The 21196-nt window shown below is 37.0% G+C and overlaps 2 protein-coding genes across 2 annotated transcripts in view; one reads left to right on the top strand and one right to left on the bottom strand.

Moving 5' to 3' along the window:
* LOC149947644 (uncharacterized) overlaps positions 1 to 11645 on the top strand; it is a 39133-nt gene extending 27488 nt beyond the window's left edge. Inside the window, exons 7-11 of the mRNA XM_090170924.1 lie at positions 9210 to 9355; positions 9413 to 9494; positions 9573 to 9726; positions 9793 to 10024; positions 10104 to 11645. Of these exons, the coding sequence (XP_090027050.1) occupies positions 9210 to 9355; positions 9413 to 9494; positions 9573 to 9726; positions 9793 to 10024; positions 10104 to 10336 (847 nt within the window). The 3' untranslated portion in view covers positions 10337 to 11645. The remainder of the gene's footprint in view (positions 1 to 9209; positions 9356 to 9412; positions 9495 to 9572; positions 9727 to 9792; positions 10025 to 10103) is intronic.
* Positions 11646 to 16557: 4912 nt separating this feature from the next.
* LOC149947643 (uncharacterized) lies at positions 16558 to 20936 on the bottom strand. Its single transcript, XM_090170923.1, has 14 exons — positions 20888 to 20936; positions 20557 to 20832; positions 19846 to 20115; positions 19514 to 19786; positions 19194 to 19448; positions 18849 to 19130; positions 18533 to 18790; positions 18285 to 18458; positions 18095 to 18224; positions 17878 to 18020; positions 17732 to 17813; positions 17386 to 17539; positions 17102 to 17324; positions 16558 to 16781 (listed from the first exon to the last, which is right to left on the bottom strand). The coding sequence occupies exons 1-14, from the start codon at positions 20934 to 20936 to the stop codon at positions 16558 to 16560; spliced, it is 2793 nt and encodes a 930-aa protein (XP_090027049.1).
* Between the last annotated feature and the right edge of the window lie 260 nt (positions 20937 to 21196).

The raw sequence follows: 21196 nt of genomic DNA, 5'->3' as shown, positions 1-21196 counted from the left end.
ATTTGAATAATTAATTTATATATTTTTAAATTAAATAGACAGTATGAATTGATGGATCTAACGTAATCCACTAAATTGCTACGGCAAAATGGTATCTTAACAGGGCCGTTCAGAGTGGGCAAACTTCCCGGGGCCCGATACGATAGGGCCCATTGCCTTGCACGTCACCAGCAAGGAAATTTCAGTTAGAAGGGCCCACGATGACCTCGTCTGCCTCAAGCTCCGATCAATGAGGTAGAATAAATAGAGATCCAAACAAATCTGGGATTCGCGGGACACGTTTTATTTGAGTCGGAGAATTAGGCTTAAGTTTCAACTTTATCCAATCGTGTTGGCGCCATCTGTTTCTATAAGCAGACAATTTCGCAAAATATGTTAAGGTTTAGTTTTAAAATAACACGATTTGATTAAGTTAATTTCCTAGGCCTAACTCTCCAACTCAACAAATACTGTCCCGCGAAACGGTAGGTCCTGGAATGCGGATTTGTATCCAGTGGCGGTTCTAGGCAGGTGCAACCGGTGCAAATGCACAGGGCCTCGCGGCTCTATGGGTCTCGCTCATCTATCATTCTATGGACCTCTCGCTTCAAAGTTATATCGACCTTGTAAAAAAAGAAGTCTCCATTTCCAAGATTCAGTTCGCAAGAATGTGCAGAAACATTTATGTTATAGTTTAAAAAAGAATACCCTCGTCGTGTACTCTGCTTTATAATCAAACGAAATATAATCCATAAAATTCTGCAAATGCTTATTTACGCAACTAGTTTTTCTTGTCTGTCCGTCGCAGCAACTTAAATTGCTTGAATTTAAACAATTAAAAGGGGCCTCGCGCTTTCAATTTTGCACAGGGCCTCGAACACACTAAAACCGCTACTGTTTGTATCTCTATTTATTCTACCTCATTGGCTTCGATATGTCGTTACACGGCCTTATTTATTAAGTTTAAATTTTGAGTATCAAACGAATTGTTCTTTTTAGGCGTTCGTAATAATAAGCTAAACTTATCTTCCCCGTTGAAGTATCGTTATAATTACTAGACAACCGGATGTTTTTAAAAATTCCGACGAAACGAACCGAGAAAAGTGTCCTCCTACGACGCCTTATTATTACGAATGAGAAATATGAATGACGTGGCGGGTGCATCCTAGCGGTGTCAACAACTTCCGAATCTTACAAGCTTTATGTCATTCTGGACCAACCCAACCCCGGGGACAGAATGAAGTAAAGAAACAATAGAACCTCGAGCGCTTAACGGGGGCCGCGATGAACAACATTAGAACCCCTTTATCTCCAGCTAGTCAACGCACTCTTAATGAGTTGATTCGCATTCGCAGAAATTTGAATAAAAACTCTTTTATATTACTTCTATCAAATGACGAAGCGCTCTGAGCGTCAGACTTTCTCAAGGGCGACGCTACGCGTAGGTATATACCCAATTTCACCTTTCTTTTTTTTTGCTTCTTCGCTACGAGGGGAATTTCATTTTCTAAATTACTTTTGAGTGGTTTTTAAAATTCCTCAAACTACGCATTCGTCTCTTAAAGGGTTTCAAAAATACCTACGTAACGTTTTTTGAAAATGTCAGCGGTCGTTCGGGCTAAATTTTTTATTAGGCTAACACTGTCGAATTTATATTTTAAAAATAAACCGTTATGACTGAAATTTTTTGGTTTGTCTCAGACAGAAAACGTACGATTTATCTACGTAAATGTATCAGGTGATTTTTGCTCATTACGTTAAGTATTAAGTTGATAAACTTAATAAATAGAAAAACCACTATTGTACAATTAAATATTTATTTTATTTAATAAACAAAAATATAATTTATGTCATTTAATTTAAGTAATTTTTAGAATCGTAGTAGAAGTTTTTTTTTATCCCATGCATTTACAATAAGAGCGATTGGAAAGGTTTTTTTATACATACTGTTCCTACATGAAGGAATATTTAAACTCGACTTCGTCCTGTATAATTAACACCAAATACGGATTCGGAATTTAGCACGCCGGTAAACGTTTAAAGGGAAATTTCCCGCGGTTGACCGATTGTAAAATTACAGGCTACAGTCCATAAATAGCGCTTTTAATCTTTTCGGTGTGACAGAACTCGAGCGGCTGTTTTTTCCTCGTATAGCATCGTCTCCGCTGCTTCACTAATCGCGTTAATTGATTTTGAACATCTAAAAAACCCTTAGACGCGTAAACACTTTCCCTTTAATAATAGTTGTAATCGTTTTATAATGCTCTGAACCGTTCGGGAAGGTATTTCCCGATGTTCAAAGCCCTTGAAAACGTTTTAACGGTTTTCTTAAACTATCGTCTAATCAATTTCGTTTCCATACCACGAAAATTTGGCGCTTTTAACGATTTCAAAGATTTTACTTATTTTTTTTATGATAAAATTTAAGTTATTTTAAGCCCAGTAGAGTTTCAGAGGGCGGCTGTTTTAAAATTTGGATACCAGGGTACTGTGTAAAACGCTCTTCGTTATAGTTATAAAAAAAGCAATACACCATTCCATTGAAGTCCAGTAACTACATTTTTTCTCGTGTAGGGGAACCTCCGGGTTTAAAATTTTGATGGCCTTAACAAAAGATTCGAAACCGGTAACGAAAAAAAATGGGAATTTCTTTTGAAAGTACAAATTGAATTATTGGCTTTCTTTTCGAGAGAAATGTTGGAGGCGCCCCGTACAAGCACGCGAGAGTGCACCTAAATATAATAAATATACTAGTACTAAATTGGAAGTTCCAAGTTAAAAAAAACAGTAATAATTTCGAAACCAAACGAAAATTTTGGGAAGGCATCCATCCGGTTATTGACGCTGCTTTTTATCTCTCAATTCGAGCGAGGTTCGCACTATCGAAATAATACTCCTTCAGTTAAAGTCGTATCGAAACACTAGCTATTGGGAATAACCACACTGATTTACTTTGTTAGAGAGGTTAAGCAGAGTGTTCTAGAAGTTTGAACCTTTTACAACTTGAAGCCGACGCAATATTTCTGTCGAGCTGTCACTTGGACTCGCGACTTACCGTTTTGGATGACTACGTTTTGATAAAAATTTAAGACTTATATCGGAGAGCACGTTCTGGAGTCGCGAGGGGCTTTGGCTTTGTTTTGAAGCCCGCGTGCGAATCATGCGTGATAAAAAACATGAGCTCGTGGGGCCGAGAAAAACTTTTTTAATTTTTATAATTTTAGCCTAATATTGACGGCTTTTAAAATGCATTTTGCGCGTAAAGAAGGCTGTGTGCCCAAGACATGTACCTGTAGTGTCGCGCGCTAAAACGTCGTTTCAAAATCCGTCAATTCCGCCTATCTATCGGAAACCAGATATTTCGGCTTAGCGGAAGTCTCGCATATTTTAGACACTAGAGGGCTCTGTGCTGAGAAAACATCTTGATTACGCAATAATTATGAAAATCAGTTTGGTTGTAAATCTCGTTAATTGTCATACTTATTGTTATGTTGTTACTTATGATTAAACGCATATTTATTTTCGTCGTGTACCCGGCTTCTAAAATTCGGTAAAATTATATCGTAACTGCACGTGTTTTCTTTAGCAGTCAAAGTGAAAGCACGCTTAAAGGAAAAGTCCAGGTTCGGTAAAACTTGGGTCTATTTGAAAGATCATGTTTAAATATACTAAAAAATATCAGTCGCAAAATTGTATCTTTTTTTAATGACGAGAAATTAATTTTTAAACGAGCCAAATTTACCGCCAAGTGAGCTGCCATTTTCTTTCACCTTCCCTCCGCAGACTGCACGCGGAGCAAGCGCGCGCGGGGAGCGCGAACAGCGCGTGATTTAAGTCCTAAAACGTCACCCGAAACAAAAAATGGCAGATCGCTTGGCGGTAAATTTCGCTCGTTTAAAAATTAATTTCTCGTCATTAAAAAAAGATACAATTTTACGACTGATATTTTTGAGTTTATTTAAACATGATCTTCCAAATAGACCCAAGTTTTACCCAACCTGGACTTTTCCTTTAACTGATAAAAAAAATAATTTAATGAACGTCTAGATACTATCGACGTTGTCTAAAGCGTCGTGCTTAACTTCTCTAGTATAGAGAGATGAAATACGCGAAACAAAGTCTTAATATACGTTTTAAGCCACCCCTCTAATACGGGTAGGGAAAACTTGTAGAAGTGTAGACGTAGCTTAATTCTGTACAATATGCACCCATACAAGTTTCCCCGTTCATGTTTTAAAAGTTGCTTAACCTCTCTATTATCTCCAATATTAAACGCAATTTGCGCGTAGACGGCAGAAATAATTAAAAACGGATTGACACAAATTAAAAAACTATAGATACAGGTCTCCCTCCGAAATGAAGATAATAGAGCGTTCTATAAAATCGGCCCAAAACCGGCCAAACTTTTCATACAGACTATAGAGCTAGTTCAGCAGGACTAACTACATTTTTTATTCTTTGGCTTAAGAGAATTCGGCGTATGTCCTGTCTTTATATGAATATTTTAGAGACGTACCTTTTAGGAGTGGTAGGAGGGACACTAGGTGTTGAAGTATGTTTGGGGTTAAGAATATTTTCATGAACTAAGTCTCTTTTTAAACCCGTGGATTACTTTGGGACTAGTATTTTGCTTATTTGCCATCATACATTTATTACAAAACTCATTTAAAATAAGAAAAACGGCGCGGAAAGCCGGAAATTAGTGAAGCCTAAGCTAGCAACTACGCTACTCCTAACAATTAATCGACTGCTCTCTATTTCTTACGGGTTTGCCAGATAAATATTTTTCTCTCACACGAAAAACCGGCCAAACCTTCACCTCCTCCGAACTCAAAAGGGGGAAAGCACACCACACCGATTTTATAGAACGCTCTATTCTTAGGGCTAAACTAACCATGGTTAAGATGGGAAACAAATGTAGAAAATATTAAAAAAACCAAAAAAAAAACAAATTGACCCCAATTTAAAAACAATTCAACTAAATTATTCCAAAAACTTACTTATTTTTAAAAATCGGATTCCAAGAACTGACTGAGTTTTTAATCTGACTTATTTTCAATTATCGGATCCCGAATCCGACTTATTTTCAATTATCGGATCCCAAGACTGACTTAGTTTTTCATTATCGGGTTCAAAGAACTGACTTGGTTTTTAATTATCTAATTCCAAGAACTGACTTAGTTTTTAATTATCGGATCTCAAAACTGACTTGGTTATCATTATCGGATTCCAAGAAATGACTTTTTTTTAATTATCGGATCACAAAACTGACTTATTTTTAATTATCGGATCACAAAACTGATTTATGTTTAATAACGGGTCCCCAAACAGACTTATTTTTAATTATCGGATTCTAAGAACCGACTTAGTTTTTAATTATCGGATCGCAAAACTGACTTGGTTTTTATTATCGGATTCCAAGAACTGGCTTGGTTTTTAATTATCGGATACCCAAACAGACTTATTTTTAAATATCGGATCCGAAAACTGACTTATTTTTAAATATCGGATCCCAAAACTGACTTATTTTTAATTATAGGATCACAAAACTGACTTATTTTTAAATATCGGAAACCAAAACTGAGTTATTTTTAATTATCGGATCACAAAACAGACTTATGTTTAATAACCGGATCTCCAAACAGACTTATTTTTAATTATCGGATTCCAAGAACTGACTTAGTTTTTAATTTTCGGATCCCAAAAAATTATCTAAAAAATTTTACTGTTGCATCACTACGCCTCAACTTTGACCTTTTGGTTACTGTACCTTGAAGAGAAGTATAAACTTATTTTAAACCGACGGTACTTTTCCCGGGGATTAATGAGAATAGGGTGCTTTAGGATGGTTTGGAAAGCTTAATGAGGGACTTTTTCGGTATTCTACGGACGTGGTAGGGTCCCCGTAAATAGGAAACTCAAACTGTTGATTGAATCCGAGATGCATTATTGTGAATTGTATAGTGCGGATATATCTAGAAATATCCCGCTCCAAAATCAAAGGCGCTGCGGAAACTAGCACTCCCCAAAATTATATTCTTCCTATAATGAGGGTCTGCAAATACCGGCGCGCTCGTGGTTCATATAGAGGCCCTAATTCCGGAAAGGTGAACGAACCAAACACCGTTATTCGGGGAGATACATCCCGGCCTAATAAATTATGCCCAAAAAATCAACGTATAAACTTCAGCGAATATAACGAATATTTCCAAGGATAAATAAAGGGTTCGCCTTTTATTTTTGGCGGAATTATTGGCCATTTGTTCAAAAACAATCGTTGAACCCGTAAATTCAATAGGCGCTTAAATAAAACATCTTCCCAGAAATTGCCAAGAAGTAATATTTCCGACAGCCAGGACTCTTAAGTTACTATTTATATAGTGCTTGTTGAAATATTAGAAAGCTGGAAACTTTTCTCGAACGTAACATCGGTTTTTTGCTAAGCCTTAACATTCCAAAAAAAGTTACCTGGTTAAAAGGAAACACTTGTTGCATACCGTACTGCAAAAGTAATACGTTTAGTTCTAAAGGAATTAGTTTTCATCTTTTTCCGAAAGATAATTTTATACGAAATGAATTAATAATAATAATAATAATAAATATTAATTTTAATGAATTAACTCTGCCTCCATGAGAAGCCTTAAAATTGCCCGGTAATATAAAAATATTCCGTATTATTTTAAATATTTATACCATTGAGGATGATAATAATAATAATAATATCTTCATATACTTAGTTTTAGTAACATTATATATTTTACCTTAAAATATATTATCGAAAAATAACATTAGTATGTTCCTTATACACGTGAGCCGACGCGTTTCTTATCTGACGCAAAATTCTCATGAGGGCAAAACGCTTCTCCAATTGGCTTAAATGTGACTTTTTGGCTAGCCATTCTAACCGTTTAACCGACCGACCGGAAATAGTTCCTTCCCAGATGAATTTGGAGAGGGGAGTAAAAACCGAGTATCTTTTATTGAAGCGTCCATTGTCTACCCAATTGTTGGAAACGTTGGTCGAATTAGGGTTTCGCGCGCCATCTTCGTGACCAAAACAAAAGGATATTAGTCACGTTTCCTACTTGACCCTTGAACGCTGTTATTTTTCCTTAGCCGTTTCTTCCGGTAAAGAAAATGTTGGCCAGAAAACGAGTTCCATTTTTTTGTCCCCGCTCGAAGGATCGGCGCGAACCCATCGCATTTAAAATTTCTATCATTCCTGGTATTTTCCCCGATCAAGTTTAAATATGGCTTCCGTGTTTTTTTGCAATTTTTTTACGAGTCAGCTCGAAAACCAGTCGTCATCTTTATTATCGCGAGAGTGAGGTGTCGAAGGTTATTAAATACGAGGCTCAAGTTCGTTACGAGTTGAAAAATTTTCCCTACAAAATCCAGTTTCTCAGATCAAAAGCGGTAATTGATTTTCTTTCGAATCATTCTTCAATGCAGTGGGTTTCCAATATGTTTAATAACACGCGCGGTTACCCGTGTAATTGGCCTTTTCCGTAGCCCACACAAGAAGTCCGAGTTTGCCAGAGGTTTGGCCTTTTTTGGATATTTTTGTAATTAAGAAATGGTAGATTCCTCCGAGGGGTAAGACAGTCTGAGATAATCTGTACACCGAGTTCGTGCATTTAGCACTGTTAAAGGTACATATTTTCAAGAGTTCGCGAGTTCCATGTAGCACTGTCAAAGGTACGGCAGTGTACACTGAGTTCGTAGAGTGTCTTACCCCTCGGGTTCCTCAGGATTGAGAGTTGCCATAAAAAAATTAACGTTGAATATCGCGGTTTTAGACAATAAAATTACCGTCCATAAAGATTTTTGCGTAAAGTTAACATGATTTATATGAAATAGATGATGTTTTATGGGTATGAAAAATTAGCTTTCGCTTAAAAACAAATATTTTTCGATTGCTAATCTTGACAACAATTATTTATTCGATTGCTAATCTTGACAAAACATTTATTTATTCGATTGCTAATCTTGACAACAATTATTTATTCGATTGCTAATCTCGACAACAATTATTTATTCGATTGCTAACCTCGACAACATTTATTTATTCAATTGCTAATCTCGACAACAATTATTTATTCCTTTGGTAGTCTTGACGAAGCGTGTTTTAAAACGGAAAAACGAGTCGTCCGTTTAAAGACAAAGTTTAAATTAGAAGATATAATATATATTTTATCGTCTTACAAAACCATGCTCTGAAATGATATTTTATTGGCAATTAAACGCAGACTTGTAACCAGATGAACCCATACATAACTAGATTACAAAATTTTAATTTATTCTCGGAATTCGATGGGTGTAATTATCGAAAGTTACGGCGCGGCGCTAGTTTGGGCTTTGGAACTGCGCTTGAAACGAATGGTAGGAACAATGGTAAGATAGGAATTAACTAGAGAAAGCATTGAGTGACGCGCTAATCCTTCCGGACGTATACTAGATAACATTTCTTTTGTTAGCTCATCAGAGTCAGAGACCTTTAACCCTCTTAATGGAAGAGTGGGTAACAAACGACAGCAAAGTGGTAATTTAGGAATATTCTGGGCTTGCCATTGAACAAATGCGTTTCATTAAATGTTCGTGGGCTAGTGGAATTCAAAAATAACACACGCTGATCGCGGATGATAAAAATATCCGAAACAGGGACGTAATAACCGTAATTATAACTCGAAAATGGCGCTCCCTTCGCGATCCGTCCTATCGATTTAGCCAAGGTTCAAACAGCGAAATTGGATTTTGAAACACTTTTAAGCGTTCCCGCAGATCCTTGTCACGTTGTCAACTCGGGAAAACCTGTTGGCGACGTTGAAAAATGTTCCAGAGTAGTTCAGTGGCTTCTCGTTGGCGGGAATAGCAATTTTGATCAGTTAATTTGATAATCCGTTTAGCATCCGCTTTCCGGTTATTTAGAGAAAAATGTTTTCTCCAATATTACGATATAAACGCTGTTTTTCAGTCCTAGAATTAGTTTTTGCGTTCGTGATATCGTACCTGTTTTACGTAAAAAATTTCAACTAATAAATGATATCTTTAATGGGAAATAAAACTTAAAAACTGAGCAGTAAGTTATTTAAAGCAAAGATATCGCGAGTTGTATTTCTCTTAAAGCATAAGCGATTGTATATAATTTATAGAGTCTAGAGCAGTTTACATTGTAGTTCACATTACAATGAAAAAAAATATAGACAAAATCGTCGATTTTTAAATTTCAGGGAAGTGGACACCAGCGGCACTCAATCGGCTATAGTCAGTTCACCGAATGTAACGATGAGAATCGCAGATCGTGGAGGAGCAGACATTCAAGCAGCCCAAGTGGGAGATCCTCTAGCACTCAGATTCGAAATCATGGACGCTAACAGTGAGGGTAACAATAGAGATTTGGCATTACTAAATATTAACTGACTCATTGTTTAAGGTCCGTACGAAATATTTGTTCGAGAGCTCGTGGCGATGGACGGAATAGACAGCAGCGAAATTCTTTTAATCGACGAAATAGGGTAAGCACTCTCAGTTTAACATTTGTTCCCCTATTGAAAGTTTTTTTTTAAGTTGTATTTTATTTTAATAATTTAAAGTTGTCCTACGGATACGGCTATCATGGGGCCTCTGAGTAAAGTCAACGGCTCCGGAAGAGTCCTACACGCGCCTTTCGACGCTTTCAAATTCCCAACGTCGGAAATTGTACAATTCAAGGCTTTAGTTACGCCGTGTCTACCAAGCTGCGAACCGGTACACGAATATCTGTTCTAAAGAATACGCGATACATATTTATCCCTGTTTGTTTCGGAATTTCAGGCTCGATGCGCCATTCGTAGCTTCGATGGTAATCGGAGAGACCTTCCATCATTGGGTAGAAGAAGAAGAGGAGCCGCAACGATCGACCACAAGCAGAGACGAAGCTCCAGCGACCAAGAGGATTTGGTTGTCGTTCACTCCATACATATCTCCGACAAGTTCGGCTTCGGACGGAGCGAAAGGAAACTCTGGGGCGACGATGACTCCGACGTAACCATAACCAAGCCATCGAGTAATTAACGAATTTCTCAATATCATTTTCCAAGACTCTTTGAGTAAAATGACCTCGGTGCTATTTTCAGGCGTCCAAGACTTGATTGACGGAAGTGGTTGCGTGAACATCATTGGTCTCATCGTGGCGTGTACGCTGTTTCTAGCGGCTCAACTGGTCATTTTAATTACTTGGGCCTGTCTCTGGAGAAGGAGGCGACGAGGTAAACCAGAAACTCAGGAAGATTCTAGTCGAAGCAGCGTTGATATGCTCTACGCCACCATCAGTAAGCGACGCGGTTCTGTCCCACAAACCTCTAGTACTTACCAGTAGCACGAGCACCTCTTTTCTTCTCCCGTCACTGCTGTCGGTCCGTAGCGGTTTCACTATTTCGTTTTGCAAAACCATCGTATCTTTATCTTCCTCACTTTTTTCCTCACGATGCACGGAATCTTTGCACGTTGTTTCACGGAACGTTATTGCCCGCGTGACTCGAGGTATCGTCAAACCTCCGGAAAGCGAAACGCGGGGACTTGTTTGAAATGATAAAATAGCTCTCACTTCGAATGGTTGTCGGAGTTTTATTAAAGGAGCCATATTCTCAAAATGACGTGCCAACGTATTTATACCTCTTAAAACTGACGATTGGTAAAATGTATTTGTTTTTGAAACTTTCAGGAGAGATAGAATTGCGCGACCAGAACTACGGTCATCCCGAATCGAACAAACCTTTCGAGTACGCGCATTCCATCCCCAGAGGACGATTACACGACGAACTGTGTTTTTAAACGGTCCCGCCTAACCGGTCACTTCGTTTATATTACCATTTCAAACTACGTAATAATTTATTTGTCGCGGATGTGATCAAAAAGACTTGGAAATTACGAAACAGCTGCTCGCTGAACTGTCGACTGACAGTCATATCGAGTCCTTGTGGTAAATTAACGGCCCGTTATTAATTTCGTAAAATATTGCTAATGCTAATTGCGCGTATTCTTTGGTTTCATAATTGAATTAAGTCGTATGAATGTGTAATTGAGTTGAAAAACCCGCGAGAATGTTATCTCACCGACACTTGTGTTTTCGTAATTATGTAATTGAGCGAATGTATGAATTTATTTAATCGCGGTACTTGGACGATGGTCACGGAAACAAAGAGAAAAATGTTCAAAAGTGCCACACCGATGGATTTCGTTTTGATAATTTCGAGGTCATTGGTAGCCAGACCAAACCAAGCCTCGCCTAAAAACGGACGTCCTGATTAATGGACTAACGCAGCCGAACATTACGGACTGATAATTTTTAGAAGAAAAAGTTTCACGATTTTTCTGTCGCCTCGAGGCAGCTATTATCTAATGAGGCGCGTTTTTTTTTTATTTCAAAAATTTAATTAACTATTTCTAGGAGAACCATAGTCATGGACGGGGAAATCTCACCGTCTACATTCTCCGCGTGCGTGTGAACTAATGTAATTACCCATTCTTGTAACTTTTGTTATTCCTTATTTTTATTATTATGAACGGATGCTCCTCAACTCGAGATGGATACTGATTATAAATTTTGCAATCCCCCTTATTGTAGCTAGTTATAAATGTTTATTATTATCGGACTTAAAATTGTATTGAAATAATCGCGGTTACAACTTAACACGTATTTTACTTCTTACCAATAAAACGTATAAATTTAAAATTATAAAATTCGATTTCATTTTCTTATTCCCTTTTGAAAGTGAAAGATGTATCGTCTAATTAGAGAAATGAATCTGTTTTGTAAGCGAAGTCCATGGAAATAATGTAAAATTACAGTTTTAATAAGAATAAAATTGACCAGAAGATATTTATGGAAACAGATAACTCATTAATTTTTGTCTCTTGTACGAGGGTATGCAACTTTTGAAGGCCTACTCACACGAACCAACAGTTTCGAACAACTTTGATTACAAACACAATATAAAGGTTGTAAAAAACGTAGCATTTTTGTTCACGTGGATGATGTGGTTCATGAAACGTGTGTGGGATTTTTGCGCGTTAACTGTCGAAACAATTTCCTTGTAATTCATACAAAATACCAAAACTAGTTAACCATTTGTTGATAATCATTTATAAAAATGTGTTTTATTAATATTTAAATTTAGTTTGGTTCAATAAAAATTATTCAAATAAATATTTCGAGCAGAGTCTTAATCCTAAAATATGCTGTTTTTCAAAAAGGCACGACCCAACAAGTTCTTTAAATTTCATTATGTTACTCGTATTTCGCCAACCATGTTTGAAAGTGAGAATAGGCCTTAATTCTTTAAGAGGTTTTTTTTTCCCTAGGCACCGTCCACCTTAGTCGTTAGAAGTGAGATTTTTTCCAACCGATTCTAAGGTAACAGGTTGCGTTTTCTGGTCCAAGTTAATAATTAGGATAGATCATCAGATTATACGCATTTATGCTCAGATCAGTTGATATGAGTCAAAAGGTAAACCAGAAACTGGTCTGAATTAATCGTAAACCTACAGATAGGAGGTGTTTAGATTTCAGTTGCCTCACAGTTCTCGATTTTACGTATCCCTAGATTAATTTAATTAATTAATTTATTTGGACTTGTTTTCCATAAGTACATACATACTAAACGGGGAAGTCAGATAACCGTTCAGTTAACTGAATCTGATGATATTAAAGCAAACAGTAGCGGCTTTAGGGGTTGCGAGGCCCTGGGCAAATATGGAAAGTTCTAAAAATTGGAGGCCGTATTGTAACATTTTTAATTATTTTTTAACTACAATGACTGCATAAAATTTTGGACATAGGATTAATATTGGATCCAATCAAATCTGGAAATGATCAAACTTTGATTCAAAATAGTTTTAATCTAGAAATATTTAGCAAATTTGAAATCAAAATATTTTGATCCACTGCGATTTGTTAAAAATGTTTATCGAAAATATTGTAATCCAATAAGATTTGATGAAGTTTTATGCAAGATTTAATGCAATTTTTTGCAAGAATTTATTTAATTTGTATTTTATCCCCATTTCATGTGTTAAATCATATTGGAAACTAAGCCATCTATCAATGTTAATTTCAACTTGACATGTTGATCAGCCTCTATAAGCGCGAGACCCTAGGCATTGGCTGAAACTGCATATACATGAAAGCCACCACTGAAAGCAGATCAGATCAGATTGGTTACTTGCGATAAGGAATCCGTTTACAATTTGAAATGAGATTGCTGGGTGAGAGGAACGTAAGAGATCATCCTGATCTGACTAACTGATCTGATAATTACAACCTGAATAACCTGATCAGTTGGCCGCTATAAGCACTATTAAAAGTAATCTTTGAATTAAACTGAAATGAATTAAAGTAAATTTATGTAATTTAAAACGATAAAAATGTAAATGAATTTTATGAATACTGCATTTTGTGTTTCCCTTCAAATTCATATATAAAACGAGTAAAATGTGGGATAGGCTCTAATTGAATAGCAAATTTTAAATTTGATCAAGAAAGCGGAGAAATAAGCTTGCGAGGCCCCAAAAATGTAGTGGTATTGTTGTTCGCTATTAACAATTTCGAAAGATTTTCATTTCTTAAAGATTGTTACCAGTATCCATTAACGGAGCTAGACATTTTTTAAAGGTAGGTAATATTTATTTAAATAACCAATAGTTGAATAAAAATTGTAAAATGTTTAAATAATCGAAAGTGGATAAACCTATTATTTAAATAAAACAAACAATTATTTAAATAAATACCACTTTTATTCAAATAAATGCTTGGTTGCGTAAAAACATAATGAAATAAGTTAAAATGATATACTTTTTACCAACGTTTTTTTAAATAAATCGGAAAATTTGTGGATAGTGAATAAACAATTCCGAACACTTCGGTACTTTCATTGAATGTTTGATATTTTTTAAATTTGTTTTGTTGTACATAGGTAAATTTCAAGAAAATGTGTCCTCATTTCGTTAAGTCCGTGTCTCTTTTGGAAATTCCAAGTAAGCTATATCTACTGCAGGTACCCAAAAATAGACCAGTTTCTTTATGATCTCTTGTTTGGGAAAATCTACTTTTAAGTCACAGTGTTTGAAGGTCTATTAAAACTTAGGTTTTAGACGGATAACTAGATTTATTAGTTGAAACTTAACTTCGATATACAGGGTGTCCACTAAAAAAACGAAAAATGATAAATAACTGAAAAAGGTTTTTTTTTTAAATTTGAAATTTCTATGGAACATGCCTCGTGCATGGGGACATTTACTAGTGTAAAATTGAATGACCTTGAACCATGTCCTCAAGGTCATTCAAAAACTATCCCGAGAACCGTTGGGTTTACGGATTTGGTTTTAATTAGGAAGTTGTTTCTCGCCGTATTATTACTTCAAATAACTTTGATTTGACAAATCAGAAGCCGATAAATTGAAGGTTAATGAATTCAGTATTTGATAATAAAATAATCGGATTAGACTAAATCTAATAAATACTGAATAGTTTACAACGGTTCAATTATGCCCCCGTCGGCTACGATACATGCTTGAGCTCGTTTAATGACGGAGTTCAATTATTCTAAAAGTTGTTGTCATGGCATCCAATCTTACAGAAATCAGGTTCAATTCATTAACCTTCAATTTCTCGGATTCTGATTGGTCAAAAGAATGGCGAGCAACAACTTTCTAATTCGTAAACCTTTAAGACATAGTTCAAGGTCATTCAATTTTACACTAGTAAATGTCCCCATGCACGAGGCATGTTCCATAGAAATTTCAAATTTTATCAAAGTTAAGTTTCAACTAATAAATCTACAGTGTAACAAAAGTCTCAGATTGCGTTCGAGATCTGTATTAGTATCCACTCACCTATGTTTTCTTATTAGGTGTGTAAAAAGTTGAATATGACCTTGTCCTCCAAATTTATCCGTCTAAAACCTAAATTTTAATAGACCCTCAAACACTGTGACTTAAAAGTAGATTTTCCCAAACAAGAGATCATAAAGAAACTGGTTAAATTTTTGGGTACCTGCAGTAGATATAGCTTACTTGGAATTTCCAAAAGAGACACGGATTTAACGAAATGACGACACATTTTCTTGAAATTTACCTATGTACAACAAAACAAATTTAAAAAATATCAAACATTCAATGAAAGTACCGTAAGAAAATCAATATTTACGGTTACACAAGGAATATTCCATAGAAATTTGAAATTAAAAAAAAAACATTTCAGATATTTATCATTTTTCTTTTTTTAGTAGACAACCTGTATATATAGTATAATAGAAGGATTGGAGCGCGACAATAGGTTGATTCGTAAAGTTAGTAAGTGAAAATTCAAATCCCACCAACAAGGGAAGACTCATTCCCCCTACGTTCTTCGTCTATGATTATAACATCATCTCTTCAGTCGCCTTTTCAAAGCTTAAGGGGAGACAATGGAAGGGAAGTGAGTGTTCATAAGATAGGGAATTTTCACCCACGGTCTTTGGAAATTGACCTATTTATAACCCTCTAAGTTAAAAAACTATAGATTTTGTTATTTAAAGTTCAATAATAGATCATTCGATAAAACCGAGCGGATAAAACACTACTTACGTGGTTATTTACTTTTGTGTATAGAGAGGCAGAAGGTTTGGCCCGATTTTTCATGAAAAGGGTTTTTTCATGAAAAGTTTTATCTGGTAAACTTGCAACACTGGTTGGCGGAACGATATAAAATACAACTAAATAAATATAATATGTCTAGCCCGAATAAAGACGGAACATAAGACAAATTCTTAAAAACCAAAGAATAGTGAGTGTGGACAGTCCTACAGCAATAGCTTTGCGGTGGATTTGGCCAGTTTAGCTCAGATTTTATAGGATGGTCTATTATCAGTCATTCGCGGCAATTATAAATTAGGTATATAAATAAATATTAAAGATCTTTTAACCTTTTATATAAATCGTGAAATACAAAAACACTGAGTACAAAAACTGCAGTCAATTTGAGTTATTGTGCTATATAGGCGCTTTTGCCTGTTGACGTACAAACAATTACCACAAAATGCCAAAGAATGAAACGCGCACAAAAATCTCTCACATTTAAGAAATAGGAACTTAGGTATCTTTAAATTAACAAACAATCAAAATTAATGAATATAGAAAATGGCAGTGGTATACGGTCTGGTCGTTGCATCAATAATACCTTTAAATAATACTAAATAATTAAAAGTCCCTTTAATATAAAGATCAGCTGGGAAATTCAGTTGTAATTAACATTTCGTTATTCATTTCAGTTTCAGAATATAACTAAATTTTTATTATTCTCTTCCTCATTTTTTATTTTAGATTTGGAGATTTAATGAAATGTATCCTGAATTTTCCAGCACTTGGGAGATCAAATACTGGCTGTACGAAAACACCAAAAAATTTAATACAAAAAAATATATGTAAAAAGGGCTTAATCAAAAAATGAAGATAATACCTCGCGGAAAAGTAGCTGCCGTAGTTTATCACATTTTCTTTGAATATTTTACACGGGTCATATTGATAATCTGAAAAATTTTAACCAGTCCTTTAAATTGAAAATTAACCCGTTGTTAAATCCGAGCTATTTTCGTAATATATAGACAGTGGTTGTTTTTCAGATTTTCCCGGGTGACGCCATTTGTAAGAAATGATTAAGCAGGCGACGAAAACTATCACTTCGGCGAACAGAACCGATCCTCCGACGATGGCCGACATGACAGGCTCGAAACAGAAACTTCTTTCGTTCTCTTCGACACTTTTCATTATTTCTTCCACAAATTTATCTAAAAAACAAATATTTTTCTACTTTATACTTACTTATATAAAAAGTATTTAGCTTCCCAACTTATTTTTGATGTCGAAAATAGTGAAATATTGCGTTATTTTTATATTTAATTAATACGCAATTTTAAAGTTATTTTATTTTTAAATTTATTCTGAAATGTCCATATTTTCCTACCCGTTTCATATTTGACACTCTAAATGTCGTGACAAAACTATATTTTTCTATTTCTATCAAAAGAAATCGTGATTTATCGCACCTGATTCTTTCTGGGCATAGCTAAAAAGTGAAAAATTGTGCCTGATAAAGCGGGAAACGTACCTATAGGTGTACTAGGAGCTGTAACTGGGAAGGCGAAACTGTTTTCGTACGAAGGCATTCCTATTCCGAATTGAGAAGCTTGGACCGCGATGCTCTTGGTCAAAGTCTTCCTGGTCAGAACTTCGTAGCCATCGTCGTCCGCGTCTCTTCTCCTCCTCTTCCCGAAAGACGAGACCGTCTCCAGGTCATCTTCGCTTCGTCCTGTCGGAATCTGGCACAGGACCTGACGAAGGCGAAACTTATTATCTAGTCCCCAAACGTGTCTTAAAATTATTTATATTTACGGGTTTGCAACTTTCCCTGCAAGTTTCCACTTCCGCTTCTAGCTCCAGCAAGCTGCTTCCTGTGAAGGTGAATGCTTCTAAGTAGCTCTCCAAGGATTTGCTCCTGGGGTTTAGTGTGCGGATCTCGCGCATCATTTTAACCTCCACGGGGCACCTAGACGTTAATCAATTCAAACAAGTTGCTTTGGCCTTTTCGCCCTGACAATCTAAGCTAATGGCCTAATTTAGGGATATTATCAAAGATATCTTTTAAAGCCCTCTAACCCGTTAATCGGAGAACGATGTTATAGTCAACGCGAAAGGCCTACCTATCTCAAGGGTTTTCCCAGTTTATTCGAATACTTACCCAGTGTTGTCGATTAACGTTAAGTTGTTGGCACCGGTTCCGTCTTTGGCAACTAGATTTCTAATGAAAATTCCGTACGTGTCTGAAAAGTTCGAGTTATATTGAGTCCGTTGTTTCTCTAAAAGAGTTTAATCTCATTGTATTACCTTCATCGGACATTCGCACCTGTACCCTGAGCAACTCTCCCAGCGATACGCTATCTTTCTCTTTACCACGGACATCCAGTACGTGCATTGATACTTCGGGCATTGATGGTTTCGAACGAGATTGGTCGCTCGAGTCCATGGTTCTGCAAGAGCAACGTTTCAATATTTCTATGTCTTTTATTTGTTCGAATGAACTAAAACTGCGCGAATATCTCACGTTATATTGAGCGTAACCTCTTCAGTTTTATTTCCAATATCGTAGGAACAGTACACACCAACGGCTTTGTCGCTAGCAGTCACTACTTGGTCGTTGCTTTGTATAACTAGCACGTTGGAAAACTTTCCTTCTTCCTGCGAAGAACATTGCGAAATTAGAATCGGCTATTTACACCGTGTAAAAAAAGTACGTGCTTCTCGTTCAGTTCCACATCCGGTCAAAAGTATGCCGAGAGTAAAGTCCAATCTGTTACTGAGATCTAGAACGCAGTCGTTAGGCTTCGGCTTCGTGTACACTTTGCCATTGAAAAGCATGTTCGTCGAAACTTTGGCTCTCATTACGTCCTGACCACATTCAACAGTAACTACGACGGAATTATCTAATATTTCAGAAGCCTTCTCGATTTTAAGAAAATGAGAACCGCGGCAATACACTTACCGTCATAACAAGCCGCTACTTCTCTATATTCGCTGGTTTGAGATTTGGAAATTGAGCCACGACTCATTGTTTTGCGGTTATGATGACTGAGAGAACACACTCTCGTGGATGAATCGAAGCTGTACGACCGGCAGTTAAATCCCGGGGATTTGAAGCATTCTTCTTGACATTCGTCCATGGAATCAGATATGTGAATTTGATCCGCAACGGCCACCGACTGTTTCTTCGATATTCGGTGCGTGCAAAAGCTTCTGGGCTCTGTAACGAGATATTTCACTGTTATTACTAAAACTACGGCTATTTTACTCTAACGTACCTTTGAAGCAATTGTTTTCGAAATAATCTACGACAAGTCGGGAGTTTTCTAGAGAAATCTTTTTATCAAACGACGTGTAGCGGCTGTAAGGGCTCAATCTGCATTCGGTCAGTTGATAGTTGAAGTGAGCGGATCGACACTGAAAGGCTTGGTACTTGAGACACGCCGCCATACATTCTTCTTTGGTATTCGCCTCAGCCAACACTTTGTCGAATTCGTGTCCAATTAGTTCTTTCCCCCTGATCCGTTCGAAGGCCCAATCCCGTTTGCAAGTGGAACCCTCTGAAACGAATGCGGGGTAATGTTAAATGGCTGAACCCATTTGATGCGAACTAAGTAATTCACCTGGAAGACAGATTTTTTCAAAGTAATTGAAAGAGTCCATCTCCCGAAGGACGGCATCCGGTCCACTTTTCAAGTTGTCGGCGTTGAATTGGCAAGTACCCTTTTTGTAGTCGATATTGACGGATCTGCACATTGCTTCCGCACGACACATACTGAGGCACTGTTGCGGGGCCAAATTATTCGTGACTTTGTAGGGATTCACGTCCAGAACGCTGCCGGGTAACAGTTCGAACTGCACATCTTGCATGTCGCACGCTAAGATTTAACAGTGAATATTACATTTTATTTCAATAGCTTTCGGCTAAAGATGCCTGACTAACCATCTAAATTTCTGGCAATTTCGTAGTAATTTAAATTGCTGGATGGTCTAAAACTCCCCGGAGATTGAAAGAGACCAGCTCGATTTTGATGCGTCAAGCCGCAAAACGCTTCTCCTGACCTTCTTCCAAACAGAAAGGACCGACACGGAAAGAGGGAATTCCGAATGCACAGCTCTCCGCATTCTCCCACTGAAACCCCTTTATACTCCATCAAACTGTACGGGTGCTCCACGTTACCAAGCAGCACTATCTCGGCTGTGTTACTTTCTTCGGCTATCAAACAAAATGGTCAGATTATTTCTTATTTTCATTTCGCAAAGGGGAAAATATACCGGCTTTATAGGCGCAAATATTGTCGAAGTAGCTGACGCTGTCCGAACGTGCAGTTTGAAAATGAGTGTGCCGACTGAACCTGTCGTATCTACTCAATTTGCAGGTAGAATTGCTTTGATCATATTCGGCGGACCGACAGACGAAACCTCCCTCTGTGAGGCACATTTCCACGCATTCGAGTTGAGTTATGTTTTCCACAACTTTGTTGTCGTGACCTTCCAATTCAACCTTGGGCAGTTTTTCCATAACGAATAATTTATCACAAGCACCTATTTATTCGTTGGAGAGAAAAACGGTATCGTATTTTACGTCCGAGTAATTTTATTTGGTCGGGGATGGTGTAAAATTTCTTACAAATATAACAATAAGCCTAGCAACAAAGTTAAGAGCAAATTAGAGGAACTTTCTATATAGGAAAGTTAATGGTAGGACATCAATATTTCGTGTACGTAACACGAAACGAGTATCACGCGGAAGCACCTTCGCTCGAGTAACCGCGTACCTAACGATTATAATGATACGGTGTCACTAACTAGAAAACGTAACGAAATAATAGCCCTGAACTTCAAATAAAACCCAAAATAGAAAGTTAGCTGGCTGAAAGTTGATCTGGGCGGAGAGGAAATTAACAGGTTGGCTCGGTGGGGCAGACTGCGGCGCTCGGGGCGAATCGGCGGAAACCAGGAAACGGCGTCGAACCCAGAAATTACCTTCCAAACAGACTTTATCGAATCGGTAGACTCCGTTTTGTTTGCTGAAGACTCCGATGTCTTGCAGGATTCTGGGTTTGGCGTCTATCAGCTGACACAGTGTATCGGAATTGTTGTGATAGAAAGTGACCGATCTGCAGCGGTCATCGCGTCGGCATTTGTGAACGCACTCGGTCACGTTGCGCCCCGGGTAAGACTCGTAAGGAAGAGAATTTGTCTTGCCGCCTCCGCTAGATGTCAGCACGAACGATTCCTTTCCTCGAACGCATAAACCGGCTGCAATTGGATAATTAACGCAATTAGAAAGATACGATTTTAATTCAAAATTAACGACGGGATGGACTGACAGATTTATGGAGGGCCCCTAAGCGTCCAATCATTGTTTCTACGCAAAATTAAGGATAATATTTTAACAATTTTATGGTCAGATTATAACTGATTAAACTATAAGTAATTCCCAATGTTTATTTGATTAATGAGAGTATATTTCGACAAAGACAAAATAAAATAATAACTTAGCTGAGGACTAACAACTCTTCGCGATATATAACTTTTGATTAGACATAATTTAGAAACCCACCACTTCTACAGTTTAAAAAATTGCGTATGTGAATTGCATATTAATGGTTAATTAAATATA

The sequence above is a fragment of the Leiobunum rupestre genome, chromosome 4, assembly GCF_980474605.1.
Source record: "Leiobunum rupestre chromosome 4, qqLeiRupe1.1.hap1, whole genome shotgun sequence".
Classification (NCBI taxonomy): Eukaryota; Metazoa; Arthropoda; class Arachnida; order Opiliones; family Sclerosomatidae; genus Leiobunum; species Leiobunum rupestre.
This window is presented reverse-complemented; position numbering and strand designations above follow the sequence as displayed.